The sequence below is a fragment of the Indicator indicator genome, chromosome Z (genome assembly GCF_027791375.1).
Source record: "Indicator indicator isolate 239-I01 chromosome Z, UM_Iind_1.1, whole genome shotgun sequence".
Lineage (NCBI taxonomy): Eukaryota > Metazoa > Chordata > Aves > Piciformes > Indicatoridae > Indicator > Indicator indicator.
The window spans coordinates 74,615,456-74,631,348 of record NC_072053.1 but is presented as its reverse complement, the minus strand read 5'-3'; the positions used below and the strand labels follow the sequence as shown (position 1 = coordinate 74,631,348).

The 15,893-nt window shown below is 41.6% G+C and overlaps 1 protein-coding gene across 1 annotated transcript in view; it reads right to left on the bottom strand.

Annotated features, from left to right (window-relative positions):
* SNX30 (sorting nexin family member 30) overlaps positions 1-15,893 on the bottom strand; it is a 47,884-nt gene that overhangs the window by 19,813 nt on the left and 12,178 nt on the right. The window contains exons 2-3 of the mRNA XM_054397877.1: positions 7,509-7,697; positions 2,321-2,431 (exon numbers count right to left, since the gene is read on the bottom strand). Coding sequence (XP_054253852.1) covers positions 2,321-2,431; positions 7,509-7,697 — 300 coding nt within the window. The remainder of the gene's footprint in view (positions 1-2,320; positions 2,432-7,508; positions 7,698-15,893) is intronic.

Below are 15,893 nucleotides of genomic sequence, written 5' to 3'. Positions count from 1 at the left end.
TAGCTGATGTAGGATGAACATGAAGCTTCCACCTCCTAAAAAAACCCAAAACAACAACCCATCCAGCATTACTTAACTTCAACACAGCTACACTTTTTTCACTATTACTTAATACTTGTAATTTAAGACTTACTATGCTTAGAATTCACATCTAGTTAAACCAGTGTATGGTACACCCCAATTAGACTTCAGTTCTGAACAATGCTTAGTGCAGGAGTCTCCAGGAAGGAAGAAACTCTCTTGCTTTCTAAACTTCAACTGAGACTCTGTACTTTAGGAAATCACGACCTCGGCACCATGGCAGGAGGAAAACGACAAGCTGGGAGATTAAAGAACCCTAGGTCAACAAATAAATGCAAACTGGCACTGAAAAATCATGTAAGTTTGAGCATTTGAGACTCACAAAAGGGTGCACCTCTATTAGAGAGACTTCTGCCATTTGACATGGGTTTAGCTACAGCAGTAGTTATAGTCCTTTACATTTCAGGCCTTTGGAGGTCCATCCCAAGCAGCTAACAACTGATACTCTCCTTTAACTGTATGCTATTTATATACCTCATAGTCTTCAAGCTTAACAGTCTACTTTTCCCTGCTTAGACATGTGAGCAGACTCCACTGCAGTCAGAAGTTGCCTTAAGTATCCTAACATCACCAGCCAAAGACAAGATCCTTGGCCATGTTACATCAAAGACTAGAGTAGGCTGTCTTTCTAACCTAGAAAGGGATCTGAGAGCATTTTTACTGTTGTTTGAAAGCACAGGCTAAAACAAAAGTTTCAGGTCATAAAAACAAACAAACAAATAAAGTGAAAAAAATCAGTAACAAAAGAGATCAAAAGCAACACATACTCAGTTTAGTTTAGGCTCCTAAGTATAGGCTACCATGACCCTCAGTACTGAGAAGACACATAGTTTGTTACAGGAAGATTTTAGGTATACACAATACTCAGATTGGGAAGACAACCCCCTTTTGCTATTTTGTTAATTCAGAAGGACTCCAGGGATTGAAGTATCCCTGGTTACAAATAGAGATACTCTCAGGCTGGCTTGACACATCCCTTCAGAATACACTTGGGCCACAGTGCCTTTAGCTTCTATTCCCCATCTGCTTCTAGGCAATAAATACATCAAGCATTCAGTTGTCTCCCACCATATTACTGCATGGAGGAGATTAATAGAAAATTTCTTAAGTACTAACTCGTGCATAGACAAATAAGGGCAGTGCATCCTTATGCTTAAGAGAGGCACTTAAGAGACTGCCTTGCTCTGCAATTTCATGCTCAGCATTAGAGCCACTTGTGCCAAATATGCCTGTGTGCAACAAATTCCAGATCACAGCAAAACAGCTTGATTCCCTGGCTGTGACTCACCCTCTGCTACTAGACTATTATTTGTCACCTTGCAAGCCTTCAGACAGGGCTGGCAGACTGTTAGTACACTCAATCTCTAGAAGCTTAACCTCAGTTCCAGCTGTTCAGACAACAGGAAGGGAGAAAATAGGGTCTGGGCAGCTAACACATGGACCCCAGCAAGCCTCTCTCTCTTCTCCTTACCTCTTGGTATACATGTTTGCTGCCAATTGGTGGTGTCACACGACTTTGTGAAGCATTTCTTATCTTTGAGAAATTGAGCTATCGTTCCACTTAAGAGTCAAGTCCCAAAGTAATCAAAGACTTAAATAGCTCTCTACCGTGGAACAGTCTAACTGAATACTTCTCACATAGCCTAATCCTTGCTTAGAGACGGAGAGCAGAGAAACTCCCCCACCAGCCCCAGACAGGAAAGGTAAGGTGTGGTATCAGAATTTTCCAAAAACAACTTCCTTACAGGCCTTTTAAAAATTTGTTCAAGAGAGCATCAGATCACATAAGGTGATCAGACTACCAGCTTCAGTGACCAGAAGGGGTGCAGTAGTCTAGCTAATCTCATGAAGTAAACTTCTGACTACGGAAGGATGAAAATAGCTACCAAGCCAGAGGCTAACAGGTACTATTAAGTGCTAGCAGAAATAGCTTTAAAATATTCTAACACCAGCTCAAAAGGGCATCTTGAAAACTGACTGAGATTAGCACCTCAAGTACCTGTGTGGCTTTTTATAAACTTCAGATACTTGGAAATCTAGCTGCAATAATTGATCAAATAAAGCATATTCCATTAAACCACAACAAATGCAGTCATCACACATACTGGCTGCAAAGCCCACCTCTCAGGTATGTAAGAGAGTAGAAGAGAACAAGTATTTGAACCTAAAATATCCCCAAAATATCACCCTTGGAAGACAGATAAAGACTGTCCTTAATAGATCCTTGTTTACTACCTACGGGAATGAGATGCGTTGGCTGAGACTCTTCCAGCTTGTTTCTCAACCAGTCGAAGTCTTGGTACCGCCGGCGGACAGAATACTCTGGCAAATCAAACTCTGCTCGTGTGGTCTGCGAGAGAAAAGAATAGGATGTGCTTAGTTTGCACCAAACCCTCAGAATTTGGTGTTTAGCAGCAAGTGCAGCTTTCAGTAGGGATGTTCCTGCCCAGGGCAGAGGGATTGGAACTATAATCTTTAAGATCCCTTGCATTCTATTTGGATTCCCTCCACAACATTCCATGATGCTATGAAGTGCAGTATAGCCATCACTGGCAGGGGTGAGTCCAGAAAACACTTGCATGGAGGCTCCATCGTGAAAATTACCTTTGCAGCCAGCATTAGAGAAAGATTCTCTGACCATTCAGGCAGTGGGAAAGCCAAGATTACCACAAAACAAAAAAGGGTATTTGGAGCTGAGGTGTTCTTAAGATCTTTTTGTACTTCATTTTACATTCTGCTCAGATAACCTTTATGGGATGAATCTGTAGAGGACAATACTGTGCATTGTGTTAATCTCTTAGCAGTTACCTGGTTGTGAAGAAGACCATATAAATTCTTCAGTCATGGCAGATCTACTTTAGCCATCAAGACTTTAAAGCAAAGATATCCAATGACTTGTTTATTCTATGACATGCATAAACTGGGTGAAAAAAATGTTTCACCACCACAGTGTATTCCAGTAGTGGCAAGCTTATTACACTCCTTCAGGGTTAAAAGATTAGAATATAAACCATTACTAGGTTTGAAGGGGGAAAAAAAAGAAGAAAAAAGTTTTGTTGATTTCTGAGAAGAAACAAGTTTGTTGATATCAAGTTTGTGTATGCCTGACTAGATATATTAGTACATAAAGTTAAAAGAGTTCAAAAGTTTTCATTAAGGGCAAGGGAGTTAAAGCTGTGATTCCAAGTTTGAGACAGATGGTAAGCATACAGAGGAAATGTTTTATCTGGTTCTCAAACCATCCATAGCCTGGGAAGCTGACTAGATAAAGCCGCTTGCACAGCATGTACTGCAACTGTCTGAAAGTACTAATGCAATTGTACCAACTAGGAGACTCTGCTACAAAGCCTGGTGTTGCAGCAGCCCTGATTTCATAGCAGATGGGTGTTATTTTCCATTCAGAAGCACAGCTCAGAGAAGCATAGATTGTTATACTTAATTACGTGGTATTACGACCATCTAGTAACACAGGTGATGCTGCAGCACCAGCACACTACATGAACTGAGCCCAGCACTAGATTGCTTTCCTGCTCCCAGCTGCTAAAGCTGCCTGCTAAATTCCAGCAAAGATGCTGGATTTACTTGCACTCTGACAGCAATATTTGGACAGAGCCAATGAGCAGCTTTTAACTGCAGTCCACCTTTTCAGTGGCTCTCCAGGTGGCTTCATCTCTTCAGTTACTGCACATTACTCCCACCAGTCCCCCACTGGAAATCTAGTACAAGTTCTATACCAGAAATCTTTCCAGGAGGAAGCCTTAGCACACTATCAACAGAACGGTAGCTCTAGTATATTATAAACAGCATGATAATGTGGTATCACTTATGAAATGGCTTGGTTTATAGAAAAGGAAGATAGCAAGACACAGAGAAGAAGCAATTAAGCTCACCTCTCCCTCTCTTTTGACCTGCTAGCTATGGTAAGAGATACACACTTTAGTCCATGGACTAATATAATGAATGCTCACCAGTGGAGCTGTTCTGTTCGTAGTTGAAAGACTACCAAGACCTAGATATACGCTGCAGATTTGAGCTTCAGTCTGCTACACCTCAAGGTAATGCTAACTCATTTAATGTACCAAGAGCACCACACCATAAATGAAACTCCAGACTTCATATGAGCCATTTTCACTTGTTCTGAGTGAACACAGTGCTATACTTCAATGGGACAATTCACTGACATTTAGACAGCTCTCATTAGCCAGCAGAGCTGACTGCTTTGCCCTCTTAATAGGGCAGCTACAGCTCAGCCTTGCAGGAGATGACTTAACACAAAAAAAAAAAAAAAGATAGCTTTTGTGAGGTGGCTGTCACTGGGCAAACGCCTCTTAAAAGAGATCAGGCACTGAATCAATGAGAGTAATCAAGATGTATCCACACTACAGTGTTTTATCCTATAGCAGAAGGATCAAAGTGAAGTATCCCTACTACCAAGAACCTTATAAACCAGTACTGTGCTAACAGCTAAGGAAAACTATATAGGTACTATTTGGTCTAGAAGTGGGAAAGCAGGAGATGTCCCAGAGCACAAACTTGACATTAATTATCGTTCACCTCTAGGAAACTGCTCCTGCTGCCTTCACATCACAAATAGATTTGCAAAGTTTTCCATGTATTAGGTTTTGCTCCTCAGAGGGAGGCAGATGAAAATACATCACAGTCGTTAGCATTTCAGTATTTGCTGTACAGGCTGTCAAATTTAGACAGAAGATAACCTTTTCAAAGACTATTTGGACAGAACATAGGGGTACTTCAAGGTTTTTTTTCCACCTTACTAAAAGGATTAGTATCTCAGATCAAACCGTTCATTAGCTTAGCACAAGTTATTTTTTCCAGACTGCACATGAAAGGAAGGTCTTGCCACCAACCAGGAACAGTAAGTGAAATGTCTGTGTTTTTGACAACTGAATTCCCCCAGCCTTCTTAGCATTCACAAATCTCATCTTGCAAGGATATGTATCTCTCTCCCAAAAGAAGCTAAAAATTTACATGGCAGATCTCAACCTCCAAAAAATAATGGGCAAGACATTTCCAGGGATTTATTGAAGGCACCAGCACAGTTCCACTAAGGAAGCATTGACTCAGTGTTCAGGGCTCAGTTTTACTTGCTGGAAGGAAGGCAGGGTTGCAGACACTTCTACCTCTGTTAGAATAGTTTTGGCTTGAAGCAATATTAAGGCAATCACTAAGTCTTGGTGTTGTGCAAGATTCTTGTCTTTCAAGAAAGAAGTTCGCAGTCAAATCTAAAGATAGCCTGTGATAAACAAAGTCGTTTTGACCCTAGTTCTGGCCTCTTACTACACCTGATTACAGATTCCCCTCCATGTTATCATTTAAACTGAAGCAAAAATCTTTTAACTAGTGAAAGAAGAATGGCAGGAGAGAAAGGAAATACAGTTGGTGATGCTGCTTTTCATAGCAAGGAAGTTTCCAGCATAACTCATTCTAGGGCCTATGTTTGTCAAAACCTTTTGAGTAGCATTCCAGTAGTTCCAGTAGCACTGTTATGTGCAGCAAGGGGAAAAAAAAAAAAAAAGTAGCTATCCCTGCCTCATCATAATCCAGAGCCAGCAGCCCTTTGCAAGCCTTTGCAAGGAAGGTACAGCTCTACAGTGATGACAGGAGCAAGGTCTGCTGTAGAACTTTAACCTAGTACCTGAAGGTGCAAGCATCCACACATTGTCATCCCTGTCCAGGAATTAATCCTAGACAGCTTTCTTGCTGTGTTTAATTAGCACTTCCAGCTACAACAGCTAATTGGGCAATTAGCTTGGCAAAGAGGCATTAATTGTGTGGCAAGACAGACCATTAATACCCTCAGCCTTACAAACCCATCATTCTTTGAACAGTAGGTAGTGCTAGAGGTTAGCCAGAATTTTACAATAAACCTGAAGAGTTAAAGCTTTCATGGTGACAAGAATAAATTATGTACTGTTTCATAACAGTATTGTAATACTATGATACAGCAGATTTAGGTGCTACCACAAGTATTAACAGGTAGGCATGCAAAAAAACAAAGTACAGGATGAGGGTTTTTTAGTTAAAAAAAAAAGCAAAACTGCTGGATAAAACATCTGATCCAAATCCTGTAAATACCTTACCCATGTTGCAGGGGGTCTCCTTTAAGAAGGGAAGATTTAAGAATATAGGTTACTACGCAAAGGAATATTATTAGGGTACCACTGCACAGAAGTATTTTATCTTGGAAGAATAACTAGATCTTAAGAGGAAAAAAAACACAAAAACAAACAAACAAAAAAATCACAAACCCCCAACCTCCAGTTTTAGCCATTTGCCTGTAGAAAACTGCATCTTAATTTGTGCTTCTAATTCTTCCTGATTATGTAACAGCTGAAGGATAAATTGCTCCAGCTACAGAAGTTTCCTACAATACTCCTTAATCTTAACTACTAGAAAATGCTAACATGCTTAGAGCAATAAAGACTAACAGACCTATCTTAAGTGTTCAGTAAGAGGTAGGAACTATTACAAAGAAACCACATTTTTCTCCTGTGCAGTCTGAAAGTCATTTTGGAGGGAAAATAAAAAAAAAAAAAAAAATCTGTAGCCTGTAAATCCTTCCCCACCTCAAAGAATACAGTACCACCTAAGTGGACCAGAGGAATGCTAATTTTTCTGGACAAGTGGATCAAGTACATTCCTAGAGAAGTTAGAGAACACTGGAAAGTATTGGGTAACTATAAGTGCCCAAAACAGATGTCAGTATCACCTAGGAGCTAATGCTAATGAGAATGAGCTAGCTATCAAAATGTTCCAGTTGTGACTGCAGCAGACTTCTCAGATCATTCTATTACTGTCATTAGATTGCATCCAATGATTGAACTACAACAACATTGAAAAAAATCTCTTATAGATTTTTGGCATGCAGTAGCATTCTTAGCCAAACTAGTTTTAGTAGCAGTTACGACTACAGCCTTCTGTACCAACACAGAATGGAAGTTAGTTTACAGCTGAGGATCACGATCACAACTTACATAAGTGGCTGACAAAGCGTGGTGAACACTAAGTTTTAAGTATTTCAGAAAAGGGCTGGCAAAATGTGAAAATGTGATTAACAGAGCAACAACAAGGCACATTCTCCTTCAGGGTAGGAAACTCAAACAAAACAGGTGTCAGATTACTTTATAAGAACAAAATTCAGAGTTAATAAAAGAAACTTGCCTTGCAAGTTTACAAACAGTCCCATTTAAGAGTTAGACACTTGAATGATTTTGCATAGTTTCACATGCTTAAGTATTAACTGTTCTACTGAAAGAAGTCACAACTTCAACATATTCACAAGATACTGGAAGGCACTAAATTTCTGTCCTTCAAGATAAGGAAATACAATGCAAGGCACAGAATGCATTCTAAAAAACTCCCTCCCCCCCAAAAAAGTACTAGGAACAAAAAATGTTGCTTTATACCTTTGTTGTAACCCTGTATGTGACATATGTCTCCATGGTGCACACGTGTTTTTTGGGATCGTCAACAGTAACAAAGAGGTCTCTAGTTTCCCCATCAAAGTCATCATCCAGCTGCAGTCTGTTGAGGAGAGAGGAGGAGGAGGCTGGGCTAGAAGTGTCCACAGGTGTGCCATTGGGTAGACTAAGATCCTGTAGTAGAGGGGAAAAACAGTAAGTTTTTATTGGCAAGGAGATTCTCTGTCAAGCATAGCATTCACTTCACTGATACATTACAAGAGTTATGTTATTCCAGCAGGCTCAAGAATCGTGCTGTTCAAGGACACCTGAGCAGTCCCCTGGGCTTTGAGCATTACGTTGTTCTATTGTTCCAAAAGCTGAAGAGAAAATGCATTCCCAGCACCTCCCCTTCGTACAGTGCAACCTGGTGTCTATTCATGAAGCAGAAGCATTGCTGTACTTGCAGTTCCTGGTGCAACTGAACCAACTTAGACTCTGAAAACAAAACAGCTAGGCAAATCAAACTAGACCTACTTGTAAGATCAGCTTCAGGCAAACTGGTAACAGTTCAGTTGACTGGAATGCAGTCAACATTTGCCTCTGGAGATTCCTATATAGAATCACAGAATTGTTTTGGTTGGAGAAGACCTTGAGTCCAACCATTGACCTAAGACAACCATGGCCATTAAACCTCATCCCAAAGTTCCATGTCCACACATTTCTTGAACACCTCCAGCAACAGTGACTCCACCACCTCCCCACACAACCTATACCAATGCCTGACTTTTCGTAGAGAAATTTTTTCTAATATCCAACCTAAAGCTCCTCTGGCACAATTTCAGGCCACTTCCTCTCATCCTATCACCTGACTGTAGAAAGATGAGACTTATATCAGAGGCATCCCATCCAGTCCATTAACTTCCAGCTGCAGTCACAGATTAAATTGCTATCCCTGCGCAACAAGACAGTCACCAATCATACACTCCAGCACCAGTGTCCATGCACACATCTTTCAGAGCCCTAAGGGAAATAAAAATACTGGGGTTTTGCCCAAAGAGGTCCTTGTTTGCACCCTCCTAACTCCAAGTGTATCCTCCAGTGCCTAGGGACAACAGGCCAGAAGAACCAGCAAGTGGCTATTTTAGGAAAAGATGCACAAGAGAGTTTGGAAAGCCTCTAATTCCTTGAAACTGACTCAGCAGCAGGGAAAAATCCTTCAACTTCATAGCCAGCTTGGTACATTCCCCACACCTTCAAGTCTCATACTTTGACACAGAACAAATACTCTGTACAACCAGTGATTATTCAGCATAAATACCACAGTGACTTCACGTGTTCTCTGCTCTGGCTTTGTAGCTGAGGGAGCTGACAGCATGTGACAAGTTGTAGGACATATAGGAACATACGACAACAGTATCAGAAAGTCATAGAAATACACAGCTCTCCTTTACAGAGAGGAGGGGTTTTGCTTAACTACTAGCAGCACAAAACTGGATTTAGCCACAGCGTTTCCCTTGTAAGGGCAAAGGTTCCTTTGGCTGCCAGACAAGCATCACTAATAAATAGTACACTAACTACAAGTTTTAGCTTTAGAATTACTGTTTAGATGTGGCTTCACAGTCTTTAAGTGGTTACATGAAATGTGTAATCTTAGCAAAGCAATCTTGTTTGAGTAAGATCCTCTTTGTTCATCAGTATTCCTTATACAATTGTGGTTTATCTTCCAACTGGACAAATATAGTCCCTGTCTTCAAAAGAAGTTCCTCTTTGTTCAAAGCTTCAAAAGTACAGGTGACAGCTTCAAGTTAAAGCTGCTTATAAAGATCTGACTTTGACAGTGTCTGAGAACAGGACTAAGTTCCTACCAGTCTTTGTCACAAGACCATCACAGGAGTGCTGGGATTTTGCAGATAGCCCTCTGCCTGCTGCAGTTCTGAAGAGCTGTCGTAGCATTGCTCTTCACCTTGAGGGCTGCCTTAGGAAGTGAGGGAGAAAATACTTCAGTCTAGACATTTTGGTAAGGGGGTAACGAAAAAAAATCACAGTATGTCTAACACAGGGGTGAAATGCATTCCTCCACCTAATGCTCAGAATTGGTTGCCAAGAGATGAGAGATTTCAGACTTAACTGGCAAGCAAGCAAGAACTGGAAAGTAAGCACTCAACTGCTCTCTTAAAAGGGCAAGAGATCAGGATGAGGATGGCACAGCTTGCCAGCTCACACATGTGGTAGACAGCTTGAACTACACAAGCAGCTGGCTCAGGCTTCCTGTAACAGGAGTGAGTACAACAGGAAGAAGCAACACTACAGTAACTCAGCAGATAGATAAGGAGTTCTATGGGGAGTTACAAAACAGAATAAGAAGACAGGATAAGATTATCACCAGAAGGTAGCTTCAGAAAAGCTGTAGTTCAGCTAGACAGGAGAATCTGTCTGACCAAAGTAAAACACAAAGGAAACCCTGGGACAGCACAGTAGCTCTAGACAAATCTTTTCCATTTCCAAAAGGAAAAGACAGCTCTTCATTGACCATGTGCAATAAGCATTATTTTAAGAAGAGTTATGCCAAAACTGCAGCCAGCCAAATTCAGCGCTTCCAGTATGGAAATGAATTAACTTGCAGAAATAACTTAAGCCTGGTTGCACAGGAGATCTTAAAAGCTTGTAACAGAATCCTTCCAAAAAAAGAGTTTAGAGATTATGATGGAATCTGCTTTAAAAAATGAAACCTGCATCAAGGTGTCAGAACTGAAGGAAGAACCAAAGATGGAGCTTGCAACCACTTGCATGAAGTTTCCCATTTCACTCACCCGTTCTGTTGGGAGATAGCAATAGCATAGTAGCATGTCTTGCACTTTTTAAGCAAGACAGAAGTTTACAAAGGCTAGAATCCACGTTAACGTGCTTGAATTCCTGTGGCATTCTTAAATCAAGGCTGTGAGTTTTACCTGATTTCTGCCTTGGATGAAACATCCTAGATCTAGATCAAGAAATGGTTCTGGATCACCTCTGGTTAGGAGCAGAAGGACCACTATCGCTGGTGGGTAGAAAGGACATGGGATGTGTCCATTGAAAGTACTACTGTGCTATACTGCCTCATCTATGGTGGCAGTAACCTCCCTGGCAGTCACAGCTGGCATCATGTCCTGCTACTCAGCTAGTTTTCAGTAGTCAAAGGCCAAGTTAGAAGGTAACTGTCCATCTTGACGGGCAAGGCTCCCTAGATAGCTGCACAAGGAGCAACGCTCATTACTGCTGAACCTGTGTTTAACAGTCACCAGGATCAGCTTGCTGAAGTCTTACGCTATTACTAGAAAGAGGTAGGCTTTGAAGTGTCACAGCAGATGGCCTGGCAATCTAAGTTGTCTCAGTCTGCAATCCTTTCATCAGAGCACCTCATCATGTTAATTGGCACTGGCTTTCTTCCACAAGACTTGGGAATTTTGCAGTAGGGGAAACAGGACTACATCATCTGTTCTAGCCTGCTTTTACCACAGAAAGATAAGCACATCCTGCAGAGCCTAGAAGGAAGAGATCTGCAGCCATCTGCATTTCTACCTGTCGGTATAGTTGTAATAGCCACAGCACTTGAAATATTGAATAATACTAATTGTGGGGTCTTATAACAAAGTCCAATTTCATTACAGATACTCATGCACCAGCTTCACCTTCAATGCTCTAAGTAGCTGCCCTCCACTGGTTTAAGCACCTAACTGTATTATCAGAGATCAGCACAATCCAAGTCCTAGCAGGTACCTACCACTCACAAAGCTCTTCACAAAAAAGAAAAAGCCTTTTTGTCGCAACACCTGTTACTGACCATACAATCAGCCTACCACGAATCTGAGCAGTCCCACAACAGGCAGGAAGGAAGTCTGCTCCTGGCAGCCAGAATGGAGGACAGATTCTGTCAAGACATTCTTCCAACACAAAGTACTTAAATCATTAAGTCTAAGAGAGTATTTATGAAGACTTCCTCAAGTTTCACAGTTTCTCTAAAGTGCAAAAATTCTTCACCTCTGCCCTCACCTCCTCAGGCCAGTCTCATAGCTCTGTCACTTGCCAAAGCAAATCAGATTAAGGTATAGCAAGGCCTAGATTACAATCTATAGCAGATATGACAGTTAGACTCTTTCAGGTTCATGATCTACTGGTTAAGGACTAGACTTTCGTGCACACTTGAAGAACCAGACGCTTGGTTCATTCCTATAGATTTTGCAGGATTTCTCAAGACATGCAAATTCATGTGTACATGAGATCAGACAACTCTAGCAGCACACATTTGGTATCCTACAGTGCAGGGAAAGCAGAACTAACTGCCTGTGCTGGAAATCCGTGAGCCCTGGCAACTACTGGGGCTGCTAACTGCTAAGGAAGCAGCTCCATGTTTTTTCATGTACTATGCAGTCTAAACACCTTGACTGGTTATCCTGGAAAGAAACAGATACTGAATCTATTGAGAAGTTAATTTCATCCAAGCTTAAAATTCAGTCAAATTTTATAAACTTGAAGTCTGCATGCAAGATGCAAAGCAAGTTGGGATGTTTCCAACTGATGTAATCCTCTCCCTCCTTCATTCTCCCAGGAGATTTTCCAAGACTTTGGGTTTACAGAGCAGCTTGGATACATATAAAGTAAAACCTCAGGAGCTTGGTATTCAGTCTCCTGAATGGCAGCCTCCCACAGTGAAGCAGTATACAGCAGAAAAAGCATCCAAGGCTTAGGGCCTTGAAGGTGGTCTAAAATTCCGTAGGTATTGGTTTATTGCCAAGTGAAGATCATGCTATCTCCTGATAGTGGAGTGCTGCTGTGATTGAGAGACAGGATGCGGCCTGATGCAAGCCAAGTGTCGATTTATTGTACAAAGCTTTTTCTTTATATAGGTTAACATAGTATCAGAAGGCAGCTTGTAATTAGTCATTAGTATGTCCATACTACAGTTGTAAATTCATGATTGGCTACAGAGAGAAAGTATCACATGAACGCATATGTTTTTCAGAAGGCTTAAGCATACATCAGGCAAGAGATAAAGGGATTCCATAATTCTGTCCTAAGTTTTGCTTTGTTCTTGTTATCAGGTCCCTGCATAACTTCCTTAGGGTCACAGTGGCCTCTAGGGAGCCAACCTGTTTGTGTTTTCCTTCTAGCTGTGCTCTGTTCCCAGGGTTTGCCACCCATCAGGGTTAAAGCATCTCCTTCTATCAGTAAGACAGTGTCTGGGGTTCTGGTCCCTAAATCAATTTCTTCAGAGTGCAGCCAGACAGTGCTGCAACTTCTACAAAATTCTATCCTTCAGCAAGTGTACAGCTTAACCAGATGGCAAAACTATCTAAGTAGAATCACAGAGTGGTCTGGGTTGGAAGGGACCTCTAAAGGTCATCTAGTTCCACCCTCTCTGCAGTAAGCAGGGGCATTCTCAACTAGATCAGGTTGTCCACAGCTCTGCTGAGCCTCATCTTGAGTATTTCTAGGGATGGGGCCTCAACTACCTCCCCGAACAACCTGTTCCAGGGTTCCACAACCCTTCACAGTAAATAACTTGTTCCTAACAACCAATCTAGACCCACTCTTCTCTATTTTGAAACCATTGCCCTCATCACTACAAGTAATCTGTGAAGAAAGCAGATGATGTGGTTTAGACAGGTCTTCCAAGCACATAAGCTTGCCTCCGGAACAGGTTAGCCTGAAACTACCAAATGCTGCAAGCACATTCCTCTCATTCAACAGCAGGACGACATTCAACAGTCAATAGACAACAGTAGGAAACATTTAGAAATGTTGCTGTTCAGAAGCAAGTAGTGCATTTAATCCAAAACAACCCTGCCTAACTCTTAGACCTCATAGCCAGGCCTGAACTACACCTAGAGTCCCACTGCTTTGCTTCTGAAATTCAGAGTGCTGTACCTTTCTCCCTGTGTTTCAAGGTGTTCTGTTGCTTTTGCCATCCATTTCCCAGGTGCAGATACTGTCATGTTGAGGTGACAATGATTCCACATAACAATTGCAGCTGGTTTCTGGAATAGTCTTGCTTTCGTTGTGCTTACAGCACATGACAACGGTTGTACCAGAATTGCTGCTGGTGAGTAGAAAACTAAAATAATTTAGACATAGATATTCCCAACGACACTCTAGATACTTGCATTTACTTGGTTTCTACAGTTTCTGCTCATAGCACTACTTGTCTCAGCCCAGCAATTTTTGAAAGCTGATATTTTTTGTTTGTAGAGTTCTCTGCCACTGGCCTGTATAGGCCAGCCCTGCATAGTAGAAGAAAGCACCTTCACATTCTCCAGTTCATCTGTCTCTGCTGGCATAGCATCCTGTAAGATCTTACTGAGCATCTCTATAGTGAAATGAGTTTGCACAAGACTCTTATCCAGTACTAGCTGCAGACAAATACCTGTTCTTCAGATATAAAGGAAGAAGAAGGATTTGCTTCTCCTTGATATATATTCAATTACATTCTCTACAAGGCATCAGCATCACACTTTGAGTACTGCAGGTCACCTTTGTTTCCCTACACTTACAAGGCAGGTAAGTGCAAGAGAAGAGGACACACACAGTCTTTGGGCAGTTAGTTTTAAGGCAAGAGTGACTGAAGTGGGGATCCAGACAGAGAAATGAGAATGCTCTGGACACAATAGGGAAGCGAGGATAAGGCAGCAGTTTTGCTCAAAAAAAAAAAAAAAAAATCAGTTAAATTCCAAGAACCCCATACATTTCCATGAGGAGGAGTAATGCACATTTCTACACTGATCCACAAAGAAGGCAGTGCTAAGTTGTGTTTTGACAACAACTGTGAGAATCAACTTCTGAGGCTGAACTTTTCTCACCTGAGAAAGGGTAAGTGTTTACACATATATCAGCTCCTGACATCCTTCTCCAGTAATGGGAAGAAGAGAGCAGAATGTGTGGGTGTACTCACAAGGAACAAGATGACACCCGTAGAAGAGGTCAGTGTTTTCAACAATATTAATCATCTAGAATCAGACTGCAAGGCTGAAGCTATTTTAAGAGCAATACAGACAATGCTCAAATCAGAAGCAATTCTTCTTGCTTTTACCTGGAAATGTGTCAGCAGAGGAGGGACAGTGCTGAGGACAAAAGCACCAACATGTGCTTCCTGGCCCTGGTGTGAGGTATTACGCAGTAAGTCTGTGGGCCCTGCAGCACTGGGCAGAATGCCCCTAAATCTAATGGGGAATGCACAGCACACCTAATCTAAGCCTCACCTCTATAGTTCCAGCAGCACCACTGATATTCTGCCCATCTAACAAAAAAGCCACTCAATAAAGGCTGGATCAATTTGCTCTCTGGGCATTTTATATGGGTGTCAGAGTACAGCAAGCTGCCAAGCCATGAGTCTGATGACTTTGTTCTGGACTTCATCACTCAAGATAGTGTTTCTGCTCTGTAGGTCGGAGTTGCCTGGAAACAAATTCCTCAGTATCTCCCCCCCAAAAAACCCAAACTGTTTCAGATACAGCAGCTGATTGTAACAGCAGTTTTGTACCACTCAAGACCTGAGAGGAAGCATTCTTGCTTATAATGGTATCATACTTGGAGCAGCGTTTCTTTGCACTTTGGCTGGACAGGGAGACACTGAAACAAGCGTCACAAAGACTACATGACTGACACCAGCACTTCCCAAGCCTTCTCATGCAGGACATGGTATTACCACTTCTTTTCTGAAGCTAACAGCCAAGATTTATAGAATGGATTAGTTTACTTTGTGGTTTGTTCTCCCATAAGTCATAGCAGTCAAGCTAACCTGAGCAAGAATGTGGGCAAACACTGTTTTCAGCAAAAATAGTAAGTCATCTACCTCTGTTGCTGAAGTCCTCAGGGACTCAAGTACAATATGGCTCAGTTTCAGCCTCACTGTTCACAGGGGCAAAGAGGACCATCACAAGAAGGTGTCAAGTACCACATCAGACCATCTGTTCATACAGTTTGACTATATGTCTATCTTCTCACAGAGCCCTTAAGAGGGTAGGTAGCCTCATTTCCTAGTCTGGAAAGGAAACTGTGCAATGGCACACTAAAGCTAAATGTGGTTCAGGCTACACTCCAAAAATGAGGATCACAAGTGGAATCTCTCATATGTTTTACAGCAGTTAAGTCATTCAATATTATTTAAAAACAATGTTACTGTGCTACTTTGTGTAGAAAGGGTCAAAAGATTTTGCAGGCAGTGCATCTGACAGATGCAGTGAGTTATCTGGGGCAGACGTTTATTAGGCAAAATGTAAAGGGACATGTACTTCCCCCACACCATTTGAACAGGAAGGAAAGTGTGAGAAGTAACTGGATGTGTGCCACATCTTATAGCTCCCTTACTGTTGCAAGGTATTTTACATGCCGAGGCATTTTAAGAAATCCAACGGA